The following is a 25,204-nucleotide window of genomic DNA, read 5'->3' as shown; positions in this document are numbered from 1 at the left end:
GATGTTGATGTGAGTCTTTTCCTTTCCCATTTTGGTTTAGGTTGTGGTTTTCACGACACCTGTGTTCTGGCGGCAAACCCGTTACGAAAAAGCCAGTGTGGTTTTGATTTGAATTTCCTTGATGGCTAATGATGATGAACATTTTTTCATGTGTCTGTTAGCCATTTGTATGTCTTCTTCAGAGAAGTGTCTGTTCATGTCTTCTGCCCATTTTTTGACTGGATTATTTGTTTTTTTGGGTGTTGAGTCTGAGAAGTTCTTTATAGATCTTGGATACCAGCCCTTTATCTGTAGTGTCAGTTGCAAATATCTTCTCCCATTCTGTGGGTTGCCTCTTTGTTTTGTTGACTGTTTCCTTTGCTGTGCAGAAGGTTTTTATCTTGATGAAGTCCCAAAAGTTCATTTTGCTTCTGTTTCATTAGCCTTTTGAGATGTATCTTGAAAGAAGTTGCTGTGGCCGATGTCGAAGAAACATTTTTAAAATGTCTATGCTACCCAGAGAAATCTATACCTTCAACACCATCCCGATCAAAATTCCAATGACATTTTTCAAAGTGCTGGAGCAAATAATCCTAAGATTTGTATGGAATCCAAAAAGACCCCGAATTGCCAAGGAAATGTTGAAAAAGAAAAACAAAGCTGTGGGCATCACGTTGCCTGATTTCAAGCTCTATTACAAAGCAGTGATCACCAAGACAGCATGGTACTGGCACAAAAACGGACATATAGAGCAGTGGAACAGAATAGAGAGCCCAGATATGGCCCTCAACTCTATGGTCAAATAATCTTCGACAAAGCAGGAAAAAATATGCAGTGGAAAAAAGACACTCTCTTCAATAAATGGTGCTGGGAGAATTCGACAGCTATATACAGAAGAATGAAACTCGACCATTCTCTAACACCATACACAAAGATAAACTCAAAATGGATGAAAGACCTCAATGTGAGACAGGAATCCATCAAAGTCCTAGAGGAGAACATAGGCAGTAACCTCTTTGACATCGACCACAGCAACTTCTTTCAAGATAGTCTTCTTTAAATTATTTTTTAAAAACAGCTTTATTGAGATTGAACTGTTGAATTAGACAATTCGGTTATCATATTAGACATAAGTGTTTCTGGTATTTTCACCCCAATCTAATGTTAGAACATTTCCTTGCCTAAAGCCCTGGCTACAATCTGCAGGAGAATGTTCAATTCCCACGGTGTCTTCCACATAAAGGAAGAAGAGGGCCTAAGCTTTGATGCATTTTGAAAGGGCACAAGGAAGTAACCACAAGGGAAAAGAGAAAACAGTAGAACCTTCATAGAAAAGGAATCCAAGTGATGCTGATATGTAGATGGGTGAGCTGAGGAGATGCTTAGAGCATATTGGATGTTGAACATGGCTTTGAAGGAGGGGATAGATGCAACTTGGCAGAATGGTGTGGGCATGTCAGAGTGACAAATGATGAGGGCCCAGTGTCTGGCTACTGGAAGAGATCAAGGATTGGAAAAGTCAGGAAGACGAGCAATAGACTGCCTGGGTGGGAACATGCTAGTCAGAACATCATAGAGCACAAGGCAACTAGGTTGGAGTGGCAGTTGGTAGACTTGTAAAGCACATGTAATTTAGCTCTGATGTATTCAGCCAGTCTACAGAAGCCTTGGTGCTTCTGTACAGGGACATTTGAAGGAAGAAAGCTGGCAACCGTGGACAAATGCAGTCTCAAAATTTGTCTGAATTTTAGTCTTCCCAGTCCTGAATTTTATTTTGACATGAGAATTGATACCTCCATGTGTTTCTCTAAAATGTGTTTATTCACACTTAATATAAATACTTGGACACTATGGTCTTCTCTAATCTTACTGGCAATTTGATGAGTTTTGTTCTATTAGGGTATTGTGGTTTCATAAAATATTTCATAATTTTATCTTGACTTGCCAAAGAATGAATTGATTGTTGGTTTTTTACCTGCACTGTGAGCCATCTGGTGCTAAGTTATCATTTATATTATTATCTTTCCTCAGCCAGCTCCACTTGAAAGCGTCTGTCCCCTTTAGAAAGAGAGGCATAGAATCAATCTGCCATGTGAAGCAAGAGGCCTCATAAACAAAACTGTTACGGTAGAGCATTTGAAATTTGGCTTCTCACTGTTTAAATGTTTAAAGGTGGTGCACATTTTCTAATTTTTAAACATTTACTGTGCTTGGATTGAGAATCATGTGGTCAGCTGACTTGTCAAAACTATATTTCCTTATTTTACTAGCCGAACTGACCCTTCTTGACTAGTGTTATGTCACTGTTTACTAGCTGTGTCTAATTCTTGGGCAAGTTGTTCAACAGCTCTCACCCACAGCTTCCTCATTTATAAATTTGAGGATAATAGTAGTGACCACTCAAAGTGCTGGGGAGGAGTACAAGGTGCGCCCCCAAGATCAGTGCGAGTGCTCAACCTCAGCACCAGCCCCTCTCCCACGTGGGAACCACCTATTTTCAACAATGCAGTAGCTCATACCTAACAGTGTGATTTTAATTCATGTCAAAATAAATCAGCAAATTTGTGAATTCATTGGGTTGGAAATTTGTTTTCTCTACGTGCTAAGCCAGATTTTTAGAAAGACAATCCCCCAGATAAAATGATTTGCTTAGATTCTCTGAATTTTATATGCCCTTTTCAGAGGAATTGAGAACCCCTTATGGATACAGGATCTAGTTTATTTTTTTTTAGCTGTTGAAGAAGCTTCAGCAGGAGCGGCTGTCATTTTACAGCTGGGAAGAGAGAGGCAAATGGGTCCAGTGACTGGTTGAACTGTATCATGATGTGGGCCATAAAATGAATGCAGAAAGAGGGTTATAAAAAGAAAAATATGTTATTTATAATTCTGTTGAGACATCTTCCTTTTAAACTATTTCCTTAAGCATCCTTCTTCAGATAAGGCAATTTGTTCTTCCATAAGAGAATACTTGAGAATAAAATTGAGTGGTCTAGAGGGTATGCTATATACAATTTTCTATTAGCTGAAAATAGCTATAGAGAATTGCCTTTAATTTTGTTTCTCCAGCTTCAGTATTAGACTTATTATTGCAGAAGTTGTTTTAAAGGAGAAAGCATTCTTATATTGGATTATATGTCTATTGAAGGAAACAGTTTCTTTTTAAAAACTATAGTTATGAAATTATTTTTCCCTTTGCATTTAAAATACCATCTTATTTTTACTGAGCATATTGATTTTGTTTGTGAAATGGCTAACCCATTTAATTTTTCTGGTTTCACAATGAGTAATTTTATAATCGCAACTTTCTGGGTTTGGCTGAATTATAGTTATCTTGCGTATTTGGTGTTGTGTAGGGGTATGTGTATGTGTGAGAGAAAATGAGAAGATAAGGTTTAAAAGACTTCTGTCTTTGAAAATAGAGGTTATCTTAATTCTGATGTTAGAAGCACCTGCAACAGGGCCCAAAATTAGAAATGCTTTAGCTATGGCTCTTGTAGTCTAACATCAGGGTATTGGAAAAGATTCAGAGAGCAACCACATGTATTTGTGAAATGCAGGATTGAAATGAGAAGCTAGATATAGTCTTTTTAAAAACGTACACCTTTTGTGATCATATTGTGCTAGGCATGGTGATAGTTGCTGAGGGTGAGGGAAATGAAGAGTGTAGTGAGGGTCTCCAAATGGAAAAGGTAGTCTCTTCATAGAAGCATATGTCATTGTGGAATAAAGTGAATGAGTGGCTACAAGAGTAAGGATTATAATCATGTATCTATATTTTAAAGTGGAATTCCATGATGATGAACGTGCTGCATGGATGCGCTAAGGCCCACCTGTAACTCATAGTAAAAACACGTGGAAGAAACGGCCATCATCCCAACGTTTTTTTTTTTTTTTCTTTTTATCTCATTTTGTTACTAATGGTTTAGATTCTTTTCACCTGGCCCTTCTGTTCTTTCACTATTCAACTTTTCCTAGGCTTTCTGTTTAATGTTTTTATTACTGGAAAGTTAAAGCAAATAAAGCATCTTCTATGACCTGCAAACTTTTTACTTTTTTTTTTTTCTTTTCCAGACACAAATTATGTACAAGTGGATAGAGCCCAAAATCTGCCGGGAGGATCTCACAGATGCTATTAGGTTGCCCCCTTCTGGAGAGAAGAAGGACTGTCCACCTTGCAACCCTGGATTTTATAACAATGGATCATCATCTTGCCATCCCTGCCCTTCTGGAACATTTTCAGATGGAACAAAGGGTAGGATGCCAATTTGACCTTTAACAAAATACTCTTGCTGGACTATTGTGACCTTGTTCTTCATTGTTTTTGCGGAAGACTTCTTTATAAAACATACTTATCTCACAGAGACTGGAGAAGAGTTGAGAAATATCCTAATGAATTGTGAGGTGGCAGTGGCTTCGTTAACATACCACGAGGATAGCTTTTTATCGGCATTTTGTGTAATACGTGTAATACCTTCTTCATGGGATGACTCACTCTGCCTTTGAATGTTGATAAAAAAAATTCCACCATATTAAGTGTTAAGGATAGACACTCCTTTCCAAGTGAGGGTGTACACATATATTAATGCAAGCATAAAATATAACCTCTTCTAATTCAGCTTTGGAACAACAAATCACATTCTGTGCTATACTAATAGCAAAAATTACTCATTTTGGTCATATGGCAGTGAAGATAGTCTCTTAATTGCTTCAGGGTGTACAGTAGAGAAAATGTTAGTGCTTATCAAATAATATAGAAAGTGCTGCAGAGTTTGTTTTAATTTTGGTAGACAAAAATTACAATGCATTTCAGTTGTAGGCCTCTCATTTGAATTTAGCCATGCCATCTGCTTACTACCCAGAACCTTTGGTAGATAGCGTAAGAAAGACTCAGGAGTCTGATTGACTTGGTTTTGAATCAACATCGCACAGGCGACCGTGAGTGTGATTTATCCAAGTTACTTAAACCTTTTGAACCTCCATTTTCCTGTCTGTGGGTAATAATACCTAGCTCATTATCATTGAGCAGATTATGTAAAAATGTGTCCTAAAGTAATTTGGTAGCAAGAAGTGTTTGCTCAGTGAACATTTCTCTCTAATGACATGATTAATGCAAAGTGTGTTGGGTAAATTCAGAAATGGTTGGAAAGGACACTTCCGTTTCATTGTTGCAGATATTAATTTAAATCAGGTTTATTAATAAATGTGACTCTCAACTTCTAGTATCATTTTTCAACATAGCCAATATTTGAATTTCAACTACTAAGTCCATAATTAAATGGTATAATACTCTGTTAAAGTTTAATAACCAATAGGAAGGGTGAAATATTTCCTTGTTTATGAGGTGGAGGGAACTGATTTTAAGATCACATATAAGAGAACTAGTTTCAGATTATCCTACTTGTGGAGGGTGATTTGATGTTAGCCATTACTCTAAGAAATGAAGGAAAAAATAATTTTAGAAGATTTTATAGTGATCCTTTTCCTTTTTCATGTTAGTCAAGTGCATATGGGTAAACTATATCCAGAAATATTTTTCTTTCCAGATTGCTTTAGAAAGTTATTAATTCTTAAGGGACTCTGTGCTCTACGATCTCTCTTTCCTGCTTCCTCCTCTGCGAATTAAAGTTTAGTAGTTCTTAGAGGAAGAGGAAGATATCCAGATGCAGTTTAACTGTAATTGTTTATTTCACTTGTCTGTCATAGAATGTAGGCCGTGTCCAGCAGGAATGGAGCCTGCACTTGGGTTTGAATATAAATGGTGGAATGTCCTTCCTGGCAACATGAAAACTTCCTGCTTTAATGTTGGGAATTCGAAGTGTGATGGAATGAATGGTGAGTTCAGAATTGCTTTGTGAATTTATCTGGGTCATAGAGACTCTTGGACCGAGCTTTCTAAAAACATACCAAAAACGGGTATGAGGAACTTCATTCCTATCAGTTAGCTATGTGTCTGCCTTCCAGCCCTCACATGGAAATAATAAATGGGGTGTCACAGCCAGTTGACTTTTCTATAACAATATAAACTATTTTGCATTTTTTTTGAGTCAGCTTTAAAGTAGATATTGAGGATCACCATTTATGGTTATAAATACCAGAGTAGATCACCAAGGGATGTAATGAAATCTATGTCACTTGCCATTTTGAAGGGTAGGATGACAGCATTTCTGCCAGAATTGGTTGAGTCTGGCTCAGGACTGAAATGTGTTGAGAGGTGAAATCATCTCTAACTCCCCTTCCCTGTGAAATCTATGACTGTGTGTACAAAATATATATAAACCCCACTTACTAAAAACTTGAAAATGTGACAGAGTTCTGTAAGATTGTGGCTGAATTTTATTTGTTTCAATATTTTAAGACCTGAGAGAGGCTCGCACTTCGTTGTTCTGAAATATTTGCTGGTTGAATGAGTGACAGTATCTGTATGTGTATTTTTAAACTTGATGCTAGGAGTAGGTGTTCACGAATACTAGGATTTTATATCAAAATGCATCCTTTTACTTTTTTCATTTCATTAGCATTTTTTATGAGCTCACTTTTTCTCCATATTATATTTTATTGTTTTAAATAATTCTTTTTTAAATTGCATCTGTTTTAAATCAGCACCTATCTGAAATAAATATACTTGGGATGTAGGAAATGAGGTGAACACCTGAAAACAAAGATTGAAAAATAGTAGGTCCATGAATAAAGTTGGTTAAACAGATGAGTGAGAGAGGGAAAGACAAAGCCATAATATATATCAAACATTATGAAATACTCTCTTTTTTGACCACTAATCCCACTTCTAGGAAATTATCATAAGAGAGAAGAAGAGAAAATACAGTAGGTACTACTCGACCACGAGGGTTTGTGTTCCTAAAAGATCCTGTGATTGAATTCTAAGTTGAAGAAGTTAAGATCTATGGAGGAAAAATGAGATTGGGAAGGCCAGGGAATTGAATGAACTCATGAAAGCATTTGTGTGTGTGTGTGTGTGTGTGTGTGTGTGTGTGTGTGTGTGTGTGTGTGTGTATTCACTTACTAGTAAAGATTATCTAGAACTTTTGTTTGATCTTTTAGAGAACTTGGTCTGCTTCTCATGATAATACTCAACGTAGCCACTTGTTCCCTCCTTTACTTAGAGAATCTCTTAGTGCAGAAATAAAATCTAATCAGGCCGAAATTAAAAGTGCTTTAACTGAGATGCAGTCTAAAATGGACGCTCTAACAGCTAGGGTAAATGAGGCAGAAGGGAGTCAGTGACATAGAAGACAAGATGATGGAAAGGAAGGAAGCTGAGGAAAAGAGAGAAAAACAACTAATGGACCATGAGAGGAGGCTTTGAGAAATCAGTGATATCATAAAGCAAAACAATATTAAAATTACTGGGGTCCCAGAAGAAGAAGAAAGAGAGGGAGGGACAGAAGGTATATTTGAACAAATCATGCCTGAGAACTTCCCTAATTTGGAGAAGGAAACAGGCATTCAAGTCCAGGAGGTAGAGAGAACCCACCCTTCAAAATCAATAAAAATAGATCAACATCCCAACATATAATAGTGAAGCTTGCAAATTTCAGAGATAAAGAGAAAATCCTGAAAGCAGCTCAAGAGAAGAACTCCTTAACTTATAGGGGTAGGAACATTAGACTGGCAGCAGACTTATCCACAGAGACTGGCAGACCAGAGAGGACTGGCATGATATATTCAGGGTACTAAATGAGAAAAACATGCAGCCAAGAATACGTTATCCAGCATATCTCCTTCCATTCAGAATGGAAGGAGAGATAGAGAGCTTCCAGGATAAACAGAAGCTAAAAGAATTTGTGATTACTAAACCAGTCTTGCAAGAAATATTAAAGGGGATCCTGTAAGTGAAGAGAGAGCCCATAACTAATATAGACCAGAAAGAAACAGAGACAACCTACAGAAACAGGGACTTTACAGGTAATACAGTGGCACTAAACTCGTATCTTTCAATAGTTACTCTGAATGTAAATGGGCTAAATGCCCCTATCAAAAGACACAGGGTATCAGGTGGATAAAAGAGCAAGATCGATCCGTATGCTGTCTACAAAAGACTCATTTTAGACCTAAAGACACTTCCAGGTTGAAAGTGAGGGGGTGGAGAAACATTTATCATGCTAATGGACAAAAAAGGAGAGCTGAGGTAGCAAGCCTCATATCATACAAGCAAAGACCGTAGTAAGGGATGAAGAGAGGGACACTTATCATACTTAAAGGATCTAACAAGAAAGTCTAAAAATTATAAATATTTATGCTCCTAACTTGGGAGCAGCCAATTGTATAAACCAATTAATAATGATATTAAAGAAACACATTGATGATAATACAGTAATAGTAGGGGATTTCAATACCCCACTCACTGCAATGGACAAATCATCTAAGTAGAAGATCAACATGGAGTATTTCTAACTTTGAACATAAACACTAATAGTCCTTTTTTTTATACCATATTTAAAAAGGTTGTTGGAAATCAATAATGGGATTTTTACTGATAAAGATGCCTCATTTCATTTCCAGGTTGGGAGGTGGCTGGAGATCATATCCAGAGTGGGGCTGGAGGTTCGGATAATGATTACCTGATCTTAAACTTGCATATCCCAGGATTTAAGTAAGGAAAACCAATTCTGATTCCTTTCTGTAAGAATCCTCATGCCTGTTTCCCTATAGAAATAGATGAAGTAGGACTGCCTTCATAAAATATACTTACACTGTGATGGACTTAGCAAATGACAAGCTGTTTTGGGATAATGTATTACATTTAAGAATATCTGTAAAATTGTAACTATAACTGTTCATTGTATATTTAGATGAAGCTGAAAGTTTTTAACAATAATTCTATCCAAGTTACAATAATCATGATTATTGGATGCTTAATGAAGAGGTCTTTGTCCAAGTTGTTGTTTTTGGGGATATCTTTTGGTTTATAAGTTTATTTTTATCTCAGTTTTATCTGTTAAGTAGTATGTTATAACTGTTTAAATCACTTTTTGCTTTAGTTCCCCATGTTGAAGTTTCCCGATAAGGCATATTTTTCTTACTTTAGGATGGATGGTAATATTTACACCAGGAGATTCAAGCATATTACCATCGTTGTGTAGACTCCTTACTGGAATGGTCTGGACATGCAGAGATGGAGTAAGGAAGAAGTTGTGGCTGTGGGGAGCCATGGATTAGGGGAAGAGAAGAGCATGGCTTTCAGCTTAATGGAAAAAGTGGCTTAGTTTTGTGCCATACTGTATTTAGAATATACAATAAATATTATAATTTTAATTTGTCAAATAGGCCACCAACATCTATGACTGGAGCCATGGGTTCTGAACTGGGAAGAATAACATTTGTCTTTGAGACCCTCTGTTCGGCTGACTGTGTTCTGTATTTCATGGTGGTAAGTGAAAGAGGGGCTTTCAAAGGCAGGTTTCTAAGCTTAGCATGTTCTTTCAAGTGTCAGTTCATTCATGCAAGTTGGGATAAGAGTCCCATTTTTCTTCCCATTCTTAGGTCTCCTTGCAAAAAATTAAAAAATATCTAAAGAAGTCACTAAGAAATGTGCAGTGCAGCCCACAAAGAAAGCTTGTGTTCCTCATGGGGAGGACTGAGCAAGGGGGCTTGGGTGACTGACAGAAGTCAGGGAATATTAATCTGGTAAAAACTCCTTCATAAAGATATGCCACCAGCACAAAGAAATTCTCCTCTAATAACCATTCTGTAGTTCACACCACTAGGAAGGAAAAACCTGTATTTATAAGTGAGGGTAGAAAATAATGGGGGTGTAGGGCATTGGGAAGAAAGGAAACTCTTCAGTGTTAAATTTAATAAATGTAGGCAAAGAACTTTATTATGTGCATGTCATAATTTTGCCCAATTTTTTCTAGATTCCCTACACATTTCAACTCTTTGCTTGAGAAAAGTAGGAACATAAAATTTATTAAGACCTTGTGCGGGTATTAGAAGGTTGTTGGCTAAGATTTTAATACTGTAAGTAGTGACTTCCTAGACATTGTTTTTGCTTTTTTCCCAGTAGTCTTTTAGTAGCTAGTTAGCAGTCTGTTAACAGTTTCCTCCATGATATACAAGTTAGATGAAGATTTAAATATTTATTTGTGGAGTGCCTGGGTGGCTCAGACTTTAAGTGTCTCCCTCCAGCTCAGGGCATTGATCTCAGGGTCCTGGGTTTGAGCCCCGCACTGCTTCTGCTCTGCGGAAGGCCTGCTTCTCCCTCTCCCACTGCCCCCTGCTCATGTTCCCTCTCTTGCTATGTCTCTCTCCATCAAAGAAATAAATAAAATTTTTAAAAATAAATGAATAAATGAATAAATGAATAAATAAATAATAAATAAATATTTGTGATTACTACCGGCTTCAAGGAAGGCAGACTATTTTCTTCCTGGCAGGGGGGTGGGGGTGGGGTGGGGAAGGACTTTGTCATAGTGAAAGAAGATCATGAATAATCTTCAACACATCCATTTAATACGCCACAAATAACTAATAATTCTTCAATTCCCAGCTCTGCCTCCCTATTTCTTTAATCTGTTAGTTCTTCTTCATTCTCAGTACCATTGCTGAAGTCCAGACTCTCATTATTTCTCAGCAGCTGTCTGTATTCTCTCTCCATTCTCTCATATATGCTGCTGTCAAAATTACCTTTATAAACATAAAAACAGTAATGGCGGCCTCCACAGCAAATCTGCCTCCTTCACCTTGCTGGTTGGCTACTGCCTATGGCAGTGGCTATTAAAGTGTGGTCTCTGGACCAGCATCACCTGAGAATTTGTTAGAAACGTAGGTTTCTCAGCCACATCCTACTCTTAATAAGAAGCTCTGGTGATGGGCCCAGATATCTGTATTTTAGCCAGCCATGAGGGTGGTTCTAATATCAACTAAAGTTTGAGAACCAATAGCCTCTGAATACGCTTAAAATTTCTTAGCATGGCATCAGTATGGCTTTTTGTACTCTTTGCCCAGCTTCTGTTTCACAAGTCCACTGTTACTACTCACACCTCTTAGGACACCGTGAATTTGTTAGAGGAACACCCTGTACTTCAGTTCTCCTGCCTTGGCACTGTAAGCCAGAATAGCTTTCTTCCTTTTGCTCTTGTCTGGTGAACTCTCACTCATAATTCAAGGGCTACTCAAACTTCACCTTTTCTGGGAAGCTTTCTCTTAATCCTTTAAGTAAAATTAGCTGCTCTCTCTAGTGTGCTCCAAAAGCTCTTCGAGAAAACTCTATTTTAATTACATGACTATATTGATGTTTTTTTCTCTCTCACTTGACAAGCACTCCTGAGGGTAGGGATCATACCTATTTATTTTCATGAATCAATCTTAAGAGTTTTTAGCTCATAGCAGAATCTGTTAGTTTTCTTTCCTCTCTGTTTGATTTGGTTTTCTCACAGGATTTTTTGTGATGTCAATTAAATAGTGTATAGAAATGCTTTCAAAAGCATGCAGTGTTTTACAAAAGTAAGATGGAATTATTTATGGTAATGCAATAAATTCCACTTATTATTGGAATAAACATCTAGAAATGTGATGTTTAATAGAACACTGTGTATTCTGAGCTTTTTAAAAAATTTTTTTATTGTTATGTTAATCACCATACATTACATCATTAGTTTTTGATGTAGTGTTCCATGATTCATTGTTTGTGCATAACACCCAGTGCTCCACGCAGAATGTGCCCTCTTTAATACCCATCACCAGGCTAACCCATCCCCCCAACCCCCTCCCCTCTAGAACCCTCAGTTTGTTTTTTCAGAGCCCATCATCTCTCATGGTTCATCTCCCCTTCTGACTTACTCCCCTTCATTCTTCCCCTCCTGCTAGCTGCTGCTTCTTTTTTTTTTTTTCTTAACATATATTGCATTATTTGTTTCAGAAGTACAGATCCGTGATTCATCAGTCTTGCACAATTCACAGCACTCACCATAGCACATACCCTCCCCAATGTCTGTCACCCAGCCACCCCATCCCTCCCACCCCCCACCACTCCAGCAACCCTCAGTTTGTTTCCTGAGATTAAGAATTGCTCATATCAGTGAGGTCATATGATACATGTCTTTCTCTGATTGACTTATTTCACTCAGCATAACACCCTCCAGTTCCATCCACATTGTTGCAAATGGCAAGACCTCATTCCTTTTGATGGCTGCATAATATTCCATTGTGTATATATACCACATCTTCTTTATCCATTCATCTGTCGATGGACATCTTGGCTCTTTCCACAGTTTGGCTATTGTGGACATTGCTGCTATAAACAACAGGTGTTGGCAAGGATGTGGAGAAAGAGGAACCCTCCTACACTGTTGGTGGGAATGCAAGCTGGTGTAACCACTCTGGAAAACAGTATGGAGGTTCCTCAAACAGTTGAAAATAGAGCTACCATATGATCCAGCAATTGCACTACTGGGTATTTACCACAAAGATACAAATGTAGGGATCCGAAGGGGTACGTGCACCCCAATGTTTATAGCAGCAATGTCCACGATATTCTGAGCTTCTTTTAGGAAGAGGCATGTATCAGTGGTTTGGTCATTTGGTAACGTGGGGAATTCTGTAATGTGTAACCAGCACATTCTGTTATTCCTGTCTGTGGTGTGAACTCAAGACATATCTCTTTATAGCATATTTGATTACTTTATAAGGTTTGACTCCTATGTTTATAACAGAGAAAGAAACAGACATATCTTGGGCTATGCCGCCATATTGTCAACATCCCAGATAATGTAACAGAAGCCCATCCAAATTTCTAAGTCATCTACTGGGGTTTCTGTAGGGACCACTAATTAGAAAATTCAAGGCTAGGTTTGGTTTTCACTTCAAATTAATTAGGTGCATATTGCATTATTTGGTTGACTTACTAAATTTGCTTTCTAATCACATTAATGCCAGCACACTGGTTGGAATGTTACACATTTGTAGAATATTCTAAATATTGAATTTAGCTAAGGAAATCAGAAATAAAATATTACACGAATTCCTTTGGAGTTCAAGTTTGAGCAGAAGATTCTTTGGACTTAGAATAACATTCTGGTTAATGTACACTTGGAGAAGCCTGGAAGTTGCAAGTGTAATTCAGAGGGAACTTAAAATTGCTGTGCAAGAGCTGCCTATCAGAATCTCTCAAGGAAAAAGGCAAACATGGAAAAACCTTGCTATTCTCTGAGGACCCTAGAAGTTTACTGTGAAAAGTTGGAGGAATTATGTTTTCCTTTCGAAGTGTATTTCCTAAGCTAGAGTCATGTGCACACAGGCACATGCATGCACACACACTCTTAAATGTACTATAATTTGATACCTCTTTCAGGTTATATTGGCAGAGTGGTTGAAAAATTGTAATTACTAAGCTGATAAGTGCTTGTGTAGACTTGAAGGGAGGTTTTGAGAGTTCTAGGGTGATGTGCTCTGCAGATAAATATTCACTGACCCTACAGGGGTTATCATAAAGACACATATTTGTAATGTATACATATGTATATTAATCCTGAATTTGTGCTTTTTTGTTTATATTTTTCTACTATATATTAGGATATAAATAGAAAAAGTACCAATGTGGTGGAATCATGGGGTGGAACCAAAGAAAAGCAAGCTTATACCCATATCATCTTCAAGAATGCAACATTTACGTTTACATGGGCTTTCCAAAGAACCAATCAGGGTCAAGATGTAAGTTCCAAGCACTTTTTTTTTTTCAAATACAAAGATGATGCTCCCAGTGGACATTCATACACAATGATCACTCAAATCTCTTGGAGGAAAAGACTGTTTTTTTATTGATGTGGGATTAATCATTTGGTTATGGAGTGGATTTGGATAAAAATGGTATATATATTTTTTGAGAGCAAGAATGTATGAAATTGAATAACACAATGTCTCTTTGGATTGTCCTATACTAAACAGATGTATTTGTTGAAAGCTTAAGAGAAAGAAAATCTGATTTTGTAGTTATTTAAAAACATATTTTTTAAAGCTTTCTAAGACTTTGAGAAGGCTAGTGACTGTCTTCCTCTTTTTGTGAATGATCTGACATTTGTCCTGGAGCCATTAACTGGTGTTGGCTTATTATTTCATTGTAGTGATGTCTCCTTTTATAGTCTGGAGAGTGTGTATGTACACACAATTGGGTTAACAGAATTATTTATTTTCTTCTACTGTCCCTGCTAGAGTAGACCTTAATCCTCCCCTAAGTAAGTTCCACTCTATGTTTCAATAATAGCAGGACTGTTACTTTTGTGGATCTCCATAGACGTGACCTTCCCAAGGTGCAAACAAGGTAAACCACTTTAAACTGTGGTGACAAATGCAGAACATTTTCTCTTTTCTCTTTGGGCTTTCATTGGGAAACCCATTCTCAGATGTTACTTGACGCTAATTGTTCTTGATGAGTGTTCGGGTTACCATCAGGTGGGGCATGAACGTGCTATGGAGTGCTTCCTTGTCTTCCTGTTGTCTTTACCCCAGAGAAAAACATTAAGTAGTCTAGGGTAGCTTTGTTCTCTACTGATAAAATGTTGCCCACTGCCTGGTGAGAACTAGATCTTAATTGACCCAGTGTCACAAAAAGGAAAAGTATAGTTAGACCCAGGGATTTGCTCTCTACTAGGCATTCCTTCACTAGAAATCCGTACCATAGGGAAAGTACTGGAGAAAGAGAGAGAGAAAGGCTCAAAGGGGTGGTATGATGGCATCACAGTGTTTGGTGAGGAGCAGAGTTCTAGTCTTTCAAGACTAACCCCTCATCTAAGGCTTTACCACTTGCTAGACGGCAAACGTCCTATTGTATCATTACAGTTAGGCTTATCTCTGAATAAACCATGATGGGAGATAAAGTTGCTCCTCTGTTAAACCATACCAGTTCTTCCAGATGTAAAGCTTAGAAATATGCCTAATCTTGTGGTGATTGTGGATAACCTCCTGGAACTCCATTACTATGGAAATTAGCTCCTAGTGTTAAGATTGTTTTTCTTTAAAAGAACCAAGAAGAAATAATATTAATCCACTATCGATTATAAACTGTTAGGCTGGAACACTCTGCTTAGCTATTTTGGTGATACCAACACAAAACAATCTGGTTGTACAATTAAGCCCCAAGGCAGAAGTCATTACTTTCTGCTCTCTTTCTAGAATAGACGGTTCATCAATGACATGGTGAAGATTTATTCTATCACTGCCACTAATGCAGTTGATGGGGTGGCGTCCTCATGCCGTGCCTGTGCCCTCGGTTCTGAGCAGTCGGGCTCATCGTGTGTCCCCTGCCCCCCAGGCCACTACATTGAGAAAGAAACCAACCAGTGCAAGGAGTGTCCACCCGACACCTACCTGTCCATACATCAGGTCTATGGCAAGGAGGCTTGTATTCCATGTGGGCCTGGGAGTAGAAGTACTCAGGTAAGTGAGTGTGTCTTTTGGTTCTCCCCAGGAAAGCACACTTTAATAGAGACACTCACAAGATATCCTTCATGTTTCTCCAGGAACTATGAAGTAGTTGTATTTAGAAATGGCCTTTTCATTCTTCTTCCTGTTTTCTTTCCTCTTACATTTATTAAGCACTTGAACACATATTATATGCCATGAAAGCCCCAGTTCCTGGGGGCATAAGATATTAAGAAAAGCACCCAAATAAGAATGTTTTCCAAAAATATTAAAATTCGATTTTTGTGTATTCTGTTAAGGGAGAACGAGTAAACTCCCTCTGGGGGTTGGCCATAGGAATGTATGGAGAGCAGCAAGTATATCTTAGAATATTTTAATTATTGTTTAGAAATTGTCCATATTCATGTGATAAAATATAACTAAGACAAAATTACCAAAAGAGTTTTTAAACGTAGAACTGTTTTTGAAACACATTTTTCAGAGCAGCTAATGTTTCCTTTTCTACTATATATATGTTTTTTTATTTCTTAATCTTTAATCAAAGGACCACTCAGTTTGCTATAGTGACTGCTTTTTCCACCATGAAAAAGAGAATCAGAGTTTGCACTATGACTTCAGCAACCTCAGCAGCGTGGGCTCATTAATGAATGGACCCAGCTTTACCTCCAAAGGAACCAAATACTTCCACTTCTTCAATATTAGTTTATGTGGGCATGAGGTGAGTTCTGGCTGTCAGAGTGAGATGGAGCTGTATTTCAGTTCTGATTGAGTTGATATTTTCTGTGTGGATGACCCAATAAAATCTCTACAGAAACTAACAACCAAATGTCAGAAACAGAGCTATGATTGCTTAAACCCTGTGTTGCCTCCTAGCACGCTGGCAGCTTTCTCCAGCAGGGCCAGCCTTGTCTGCATCTCCATCCATCAAAGCACTTCTTCCCCAGCCCCTGGAACCCCAGAGCTCAGAGTTAGGGTGTAGGTGCTTGAAGGATCTTTCATTTTTGTCCAACTGGTTTGGGCTTGTCAGTCCCACCTATTTTTTAGGCAGGCAGTTTTGGTTTGAAAATGTTCTACTGTTCCACATATTGTCGATTTTCTGTTTTAAAAAGAAAAAGACCTCCAAGAGGAAGTTTGTGTAAAATTAAAAAAGGAGGTAAACAGAGAACACATGTCAGCTGATCAGGTGGTATCTGCTAATAAATACCCGGATCTTATCTTTCTGTGGGAAGAAGCTTTAATTAATGCTGGTAATGGGAAGAGTTACAGGATTAGATGCCCAATATTTTTATAGATCTACGAGGTTAGGGTTGGGAAGTACGTGTATGTATACACCATTAGCAAAGATGAAAATGTAATAAGGCATTTCCTCCATGTTTTTTTCCATATTAACTCTGATATTTCCAGTGGTCTTCATTATGAGATGCTGTGCCAAACTTTGTGCGAAGGAAATAAAAAGAGATCTGATAACCACAGACGTTTTCAGGCAAAAAGATCTATAAATTTTACGTGGTGTGGTGTTTGTCCTGTTCTGATTTTAAAGGGAGTGATCTAACACACTCGATAGGTTGTCACTCAGTTCATTCAGTAAATAAATACATACTAAATGCCTGTTCTGCTAAATACTGAGTGGAATGGTGAAGGAGATTCGTTACATTATGTGTTACATTTCTTTTTGTCCCTATGCCTGTGTTAGCACTGGCTTGCCTTCCCTCTGTCTCCTCTTCTTTTCTTTCCTCTTTTCCTTTCCTTTTTATTCTCATTCCTTTCCTTTTATTGCTGTTTTCCTCTTTCTTTCCTCAGTAGCTTCTCTCTGATCTTTTCCATTGTTTTCCTCTTCTCAGCTTCAACAGTTTAAGCTTGGTAACAATATAGTGCCCCTGTACTGTGGTGAGAAGGCTTAGTGGAGGGAGAACATTTTATAAGTTTAGACTGCTAGCTACATGAAGAAAGTTCAATCTAGGTTCCTTTCTTTGTGCCCATGTGCGCTCAACCTACATCTAAGATCAATAAAATCATCTTCCTTCTCCCCTTTATACATTCCTACATAGAAATTATAAAGCTGTAGTTGTTTGCAGTGGGACTATGGTTTATTTAAACTGTCTTCCAATTTTTATAAATTATATATTGCAACTGATTAAATGATTTAAAAAGTAAACTCCTGTATTCCCTTCAACTTCCTTAGTTGAGTAGTTACACGTCATTGAATCTGAGTAGGTGAATAAAGACGCTTGTAGTGACCAACTAATAACAATTTAGATGGTGTCCTAGGATTTTTGCTGCAATAAGACTTCTATGCTTTCTTCTTCAGACTTCACATTACCTTTCTGCCACAGTAGGCCCATAAAGGTGAAGGAAGAGCACGTCTTTTTCTTTGACATTAAAACCTTCACCAGGAGTTATCTGGTCTCTTTGAATGCATTGTTATCCTTTGAATTGAAGGTTTCATGGGTGACTTTTAGTTCCTTAAGTTAGATGGCTTTCTTCCAGCACAAATGATGCTTGTAGTTGGAAGAGCAGTGCAGTCTTGAATTTCTATATTCAGTATAATTTAAATGACTCAACCCTGGTTAAACACTGGAGTTCCTCAAGAGATTAAAAAAAAAAAAATGCCAGCACCTGGGCCCCAAACCATATCAGTTAAAGCAGAATCTCTGTAGTGAGGAGAGAGCCTACTGCTCTCTTGAGGCCATGAGCTCTCTGAGATCTAATGTAAAGACTGACTCTTCTGTAAAACCTCTTTATGACTTTATTTTCCTAGGGGAAGAAGATGGCTCTCTGTACCAACAATATAACAGACTTCACAGTAAAGGAAATGGTGGCAGGGTCAGATGATTACACGAATTTGGTAGGAGCATATGTATGCCAGTCAACTATTATTCCTTCTGAAAGTAAGGGTTTCCGAGCAGCCTTATCATCACAGTCCATCATTCTGGCAGATAGATTTTTAGGTAAGCTACATTTGGTTCCTGTATGCATGCATGCAGTTATTCTAAAATTACAGTACTGATAACTTGTCATTGTGTTGGTGTTTGCCATAGATGATGAAGGCCACAGGTAATTCTAAATCATCACTTTGTAACATGGTTCAAAAGTCCCTGCAGTTGAGATCTATTGATCAGTCTAAGTGAGTGCAAGCATCTGCTGAATTTATGCATTAACTCATATGTGATAGGCTGTTTTTTGAGAGTCTGTGCCTTTCATCAAATTCTCTAGGAGTTTAAGAAGCAGAATAAGTTTAGAAACCAAAACTATAAACAAAGGAAGAACAATAAACAGATATTGTGTAAACCTAAATCATAATATCTGCCACCAGCTTTCATAATCTTTTCTCATACCAAAAGTAAGCTGGTGACACTTAGCAAAGGTGAGTGTGCTGAGCTTTATTCCCCGTCTGTCCTTTCTGTCTTTGTGGACTAGAGGGCATAGGAAAGTTTTAAGAATGACCTCTTAGTGATTTTTAGGGATCGGGTTCATTAGAACCTCTGGGATGATGATACGACATATAACAGTATAATAATTTAACAAGCTTCTTAGGTGATTCTAACGTGCAGCAAATTTGAGGACTGTTGCTATTGACTCCAGAGGAATTCAGCTTTAATTTTCAGTACCAAGGTCAGTTACTGAATTTGCGCTCAGTCTCAGAACTCCATGTCAGAAGGAGAGGTTGCTGCTATTGCTTGCATTTTGGCTCTGCAGTCATTTTGTCTCCAAGGGATGGGAGAAATGCCTGACTTTTAGATTAAACAAAATTTGGAGTTGCTTTCTGGAAATTATTGGGTACAAAAATTTTTGTTTTCTCAGGTGTGTCTATATTGAGTGAAAAGCTGTATTAGCAAAATAGCCCAGCTTGTGCAACAAAACTCATCAGAAGCCAAGAATTTTAATAATGTTAGGATGTTGAAATGTTAGAGCTGGAAGGAGCTTTAGAGATCATTTCAATTATTTCATGAATTTTACAGATTTAGGACGTAAGGCCCAGGGATGTGAAGTGACTTGAGCAAAACTACAGGGCTGTGGAGTAGATTCTTTTCTTTTTTGTTCTTTAGAGTTTGGAATGGTTCTTGATCTTACCATGAATGCATAAATTTAATACAATATTTCTAGTCAAATGACAGTATCAGATTAAAGCTGCTTTCAATTCAGATACACAGACTAAGTAAATCTAATTTTTCCATATTGCTTAATAGCTTCTTTTTATTGTCATCTAGGAGTGACCGTCGAAACTACATTGCAAAATATTAATATAAAAGAAGAAATGTTCCCAGTTCCCCCTAGCCAAATACCAGATGTACATTTCTTTTATAAGTAAGTGAAGATGCTGCTTCCCTTGACTATTTTAATCAAAAAAATGTCTCTTCATGGTACCTAGCATAGTAGCTTATTACACTTAATCCTCAGTGATTGGTTCTTAAATGGAAGACTTAGTATAAAGTAGGAAAAATGAACTATTTTGAAAGTATTACATAAGTTCTGATATGTATAAATATATATCTTTTTTCTGGTTATATGTATTTTATCTATATTTTTTCTTTATATTCTATTTTGTCTGTTATATATATATATATATATATATATATATATATATATAGCATATATATATTCTTTTAAATTAGGCAAAAAGAGACTCTACTTCCTTGTCCAGGTAGCATTTGTAATTCACATATTTCAACATCAGCCCAAGTAGATACAACCTCTCTTCCCTTGAAAAATTTTTGTGATTATGACTTTGATTATAATTATGGTACCTTGACTAAACACCTTGATGATAACTTATTACTTTACCCGAGAAGACAGTCCACTTTTCCTAGGCAGTGAAAGTAAATGAGCTCAGTTTGTATTAAAATTCTTAATTAGTGAACCTGGACACATTTTTCTTTTTCGTTGTTGCATAGAGTATGGGAGCAGTTATACACAGGATATTTATGTCTTGGTGATCTGTGTTCTGTCTGTTCTGTAAAATGCCATTCGCCCCGTGATAGGTCGTCTACAACTACAACATCTTGTGTCAATGGCCGGTCGACTGCTGTGAAAATGAGGTGCAATCCTACCAAACCAGGAGCAGGAGTGATTTCAGTCCCCAGGTATTCTTACTTCTATGTGGTTATTTCACATTTGTATTTATTGTGAGGCAGCAAAACTCTCCAGAATCTTACTATTTTAAAACACATTCTCTAGGAATGCAAAGCAGGAAGAACAGAAGAATATGTAGGTTTTTGTTGTAGGGATGTGCTGAGCGTCTCTTAAGAGGAATAGGTTCTCGCCAATCTCAGTACTTCTCAGTCTCTTCAATGGCATCTTCTCATCCTGTTTGCCTAACTGTCTAATAGTCTTGAAAATTATTTAATATATAATTATTGTGTTTGTATCCTTTATTTATTCATAGTGTTTAGTCCCAATTTGCTTAAGGGCTGTGCTATATATAACCTAGCTTGTAGTTCTTCATCAACAGTGAACTACCTTGGTGATCTAGATGGAAGCAATCTACCCTCTGAATCGTAGCTTCTTTCTCTATAAGAGGATAGAGGCCAGGGTAGATCATCTGTATGCTCCATTTCCAGCTCCTCCATTTTCTGATGAATGGTGGCAGAATCACCAAGGTAGAGTCTCATCTGTAGAATACATAATACAATTCATTTAACTTACTGGCATTGAGGCAACAGCTCTCCACAGTCTCAGTCTGACTAATACAGTCCACTTGGGTGGGAAACTAAGAGAAAATGAGCAATTTCATGGACTCAGAACTGTCAACTTACCTACTGCTTTCATGGTATGAGTGATACTTTTAAATGTCTGCTGATTTTCATTCTTTGCACTTATTCATTGTTCTGTATGTAGATTATTCCTAATCTTTGTGCAGGATTAAGGTGCCTTTGGGTCAGTTTGACTTGCAGGTTTTTCTCTATCAAGCTAGCGAAAGTGTATATTTTTAAAAAAGAAAATGATTGACTTAGTTTTGTTTTTGATAGTTTCACGATAACCCTTGAGAGATTTGAAGCTCTGCTTATGTCAGCACAGTATTGGAAATCAGTGGTCTAAGCATTGTGTCAACTACTTGATATCTTAAAAATATTAGCAGTGCTAACAATATTGTGGGTTTACTTTGGGACATAAAGGTATACTAGTATTCACATCTCACCAACTGTGTTTCTCTGGTTCTCATGGATCTGGGAATTAATTTTTCTTTTCACCTTTTCAAGGTGAGAGAAGTATATGATGAGAGGAGAACAATGAAAGGTAATAGACATCAGTGAAAGAGACAGAGGGAGGCTGATGCTCAAGAGCATCATGTGGTGGCGGACCCCTGGGCCAGCACCCAAGCTGGAGTCAGGGCAGCAAACCACACTTTGTTTACGAGAAGGTGTGTTTAGAGTTGCTTTAATTATTCTCCAATATCCCACCATATAGCTTTGAGTTCACATGCTTCTTCTATTCATGGTAGCACCTATAAGGTCTTTTTTTTGGACTTAGCAACTAGCCTCTCTGAGTCTGGTCTCTTGGAGTCTCCTTCGATGGCTTCCAAAGCCTTTTCCAGGGCTCTGGCTTAAGTAGATAATATGACCAAAGATAAGGTGTGTCCTTTAGAAAGTGTCTCACTCTCACTCTCCCAAGGTTGGTTCTGATGTTTTAAAGTAATTACAAAAAAAATAGTCTCATGATGTTAAATGATAATAGCATTTAGAAACTTGATTTTTTTTCCTTGTAAGGAGAGGAAAAGTTAGTTTTTCCTTTGACCTCTAGCAGTTCTATTTATGGAATTTAGCTGTCTTTGCCAGGGTGTCTTAAGATCACCTGTGGCAGAATACCTTGGGGAGTCTATTTTAAAAATCAATTTCTAGATCTTTCATGAAACCAAAAGAATCACTTGAGTGTCGAGCACAGGAATATTTTTTTTTAAATACAAGGCAATTCTGGGGTGCCTAGCTGGCTCAGTTGGTGGAGCGTGTGACCTTTGATCTCAGGGTCATGAGCTTGAGCCCCACATTGGGGGTAGAGATTACTTAAAAATAAAATATTATAGGGGCACCCGGGTGGCTCATTCGGTTAAGCATCTGCCTTCAGCTCAGGTCATGATCCCAGGGTCCTGGGATCGAGCCCCTCATCGGGCTCCTTGCTCCAGGGGGGGCCTGCTTCTCCCTCTCCCACTCCCCACTTGTGTTCCCTCTCTCGCTGTCTCTCTCTCTGTCAAATAAATAAATAAAATCTTAAAAAATAAAATGTTGTAAAAAACACAAGGCAATTCTGATGCAGATTAAAATTTTGGAACTGCTAATCTTAATCCACATTTTGGTGATTTGGCTTGTTTTTTTCTGGGACAAATTCTCAAACTTTGTTCTACATTTTAGTTTTCTGAAAGGTTAATTTAAAATGTCTTGGTCTACAGGGTAGTTCTTCACTTGTATTTGATAAAACTATATATATATAATTATGATGCACATTGAAGTTTGAGGACCGCTGCTCTAGGCAACGGCTGAAACCCCACAACCTAACAAAGGTGCTAACCTTCAGTTCTTGCTTGAATCAGTTCCCCATGAGGGCACAAGGGGGAGCTCTGGGATCAGCATATGAAAAACAGCAGCTTGTTCTGAAATTAGAATTTTTTTTTAGCTTTGGGGCTGTATAATGATTTCCTATTAAAAGTAAGGAAATGTGAACAGAGCCAGGTTTCTCAGGCTACTTTTGAAGAGGATTTACTTTGCAATTTTGGGGGGTTGGGGGGAGCTTTAAGATCTCCAGAAGACGGAGGAAGGTGTTAACCAGGCACTTGCCTTGAATAATCTCATATGCTATGACCAAAAAGTCTCAGAAAGCAGACTTTGGCAGTTTGGAAGGGATGCCACCCCCGAGAATTCTCCTCTCTTGGCCAAGAATCTTGGCAAAGCAGGCAAAGGAGACTTGAGTAGTAGTGATGTTGGTTGGGGCTCTGAAGCTTGTGACCTGAGAAAATGTCATAAGACCCTTAGCCTTGGGAAAATGAGAATATCGTAAGACAGCGTGGATGGGCAGGAGAAAAGGGGCAATGTGTGTTCTCTGTGTATCTCATAGGAAATTTAGAGGGAATTGTAAATTATCAGGGCTGTCTCCTAATCTGCAATTGGAAAACTGCATCCTGTCTGTGTTTGGTCTGGCAAATGCAGTTGGTTTCTAATTCCACAAAGTGTCTGGGAGGTGTGAGACATTTTAGATAAAAACTTAGCAGCATGATGTCTGTGGCAGAAGAAATCTGAGAGCCAGAGTGGGCTTTTGGGGATTTCCTGGTGCAGTTTGTGTCTTGGCCATTGAATGAATTTCTAACAAAGTAGACTGCTGATAGCCCTCAATAGATCGCCCTTCAGCCTTGCCTGAGAAACATTCCAAACCTCCAGTCATGATCCTAGGTGGTTAGAAAAATTGAGGGTTCTTCTTTTGGTAGGAAAAATGTTAGACCCCAGCATTATGTCCAAAGTGTTCTTTCAAATACATGAGAAATTTCAAATATATGAGGAATTTCTAAAAAAGTGTTATTAGGGGCGCCTGCATGGCTCAGTTGTTAAGCGTCTGCCTTTGGCTCAGGTCATGGTCCCAGGTCCTGGGATTGAGCACCGCATCGGGCTCCCTGCTCAGTGGGAAGCCTGCTTCTCCGTCTCCCACTCCCCCTGCTTGTGTTCCCTCTCTCACTGTGTCTCTCTCTCTCAAATGAATACAATCTTTAAAAGAGGTGTTATTAGAAAATGGGCAAAAGGAATCATTTTCACTCTGATGGTAGAGCTGTCATAGCACATGGGAGACCTGAGTCAGACCCATTTACTTGACACCGTTGGGAACACTGAGGACCCGGGGTGTGTAGCTGTGGTAGCCCAGTCAAGATGGAATGATGCCCTGACTATGTCTATTGTTCTTTTCTTCCATCATGTTTTCATCTTGCCATTTTTTCCCTCCAGTTCTTTATAGGTAGAGATTTACAGAGAAGCACACTAAGCAAAGAGGCAAATATCACATTATCCGGGGGATAACTCAGTTGATCTGCAAGTTTTTGGTGCCTGTTTAACATGAGTCATCCTTCCTCCAATGAGGTCATCTTCAGTAATAGTATGAGCTAGAGGACAACCATCATCCTCTCTCTTTCTCTTTCTCTCAACTTATAGCTATATTTAACTGCTTGGCTAGTTTATAAATCAGTCTCAAACTGTTTTGCCAAAATCTCCTTTGAAATCCAAATTCATCTTTATCATAAATGTAGCCTCGGCCTCAGAGAGTCAGGCTAGTGGATGGTTCAGGGCCAAGTGGAGAGGAGCTGCACCCCATTAAAAAAAAAAAAGCATAGCCTCTGTGAATATTGTATCTCACAAAAGGAATGCTTCAGAGGTCTGTCCTGATAGCATTGAGAGGTTGAATATGCCAGGGCTTTATTCCACAGGCTCTGATTTCGAGTTGCTCTATCAAAATCACCGGACCTGTAGGACACTAGTGTTTTCTTTGGTCTTTGGGAGAGTCTCTTGCAGCCAAAAAGTCTATCCATTTTAAGGTGGTAAAAGCCAGAGGATAATGATTGGTTAAATGGGTTCCTTGTTTTCTTTTTCCTCTGAACCATTTATGGACAGATAATAGATATCTAACTCTGTACAAGTTAAATTTAAAAGGCAACAGAATTTAAAAGATTAAAGCCAAGTGTGTTCTTAGAACAATGAAAAGTGAGGAGGCATATAAAAGCACTCTAAGCATAAATAAAAACCCATTATGATCAAGAAATGGAAAAATTCTAATACAGAATTGTTAAAATTATACAGTGCAAACACTAATGAGTAATCTTAGGACATGACATAAAAAGATCACAAAGCAGTCATAAAGTTTAAGGATCCATTTTGAAATAAGG

The 25,204-nt window shown here is 38.0% G+C and overlaps 1 protein-coding gene across 2 annotated transcripts in view; it reads left to right on the top strand.

The window, feature by feature from the left end:
• Window positions 1-25,204, top strand: part of ELAPOR2 (endosome-lysosome associated apoptosis and autophagy regulator family member 2) — a 186,066-nt gene that overhangs the window by 134,610 nt on the left and 26,252 nt on the right. For both annotated transcript variants that reach the window (XM_027574980.2, XM_027574981.1), the window contains exons 9-18: window positions 4,051-4,231; window positions 5,683-5,811; window positions 8,500-8,590; window positions 9,265-9,367; window positions 13,510-13,647; window positions 15,106-15,369; window positions 15,899-16,072; window positions 18,113-18,302; window positions 19,563-19,659; window positions 20,334-20,435. In XM_027574980.2, the coding sequence (XP_027430781.2) occupies window positions 4,051-4,231; window positions 5,683-5,811; window positions 8,500-8,590; window positions 9,265-9,367; window positions 13,510-13,647; window positions 15,106-15,369; window positions 15,899-16,072; window positions 18,113-18,302; window positions 19,563-19,659; window positions 20,334-20,435 (1,469 nt within the window). The remainder of the gene's footprint in view (window positions 1-4,050; window positions 4,232-5,682; window positions 5,812-8,499; window positions 8,591-9,264; window positions 9,368-13,509; window positions 13,648-15,105; window positions 15,370-15,898; window positions 16,073-18,112; window positions 18,303-19,562; window positions 19,660-20,333; window positions 20,436-25,204) is intronic.

This window comes from Zalophus californianus, chromosome 12 (genome assembly GCF_009762305.2).
Source record: "Zalophus californianus isolate mZalCal1 chromosome 12, mZalCal1.pri.v2, whole genome shotgun sequence".
Lineage (NCBI taxonomy): Eukaryota > Metazoa > Chordata > Mammalia > Carnivora > Otariidae > Zalophus > Zalophus californianus.
Note: the sequence above shows the minus strand (reverse complement) of the source record. Positions and strands in the feature narration are given on the sequence as shown.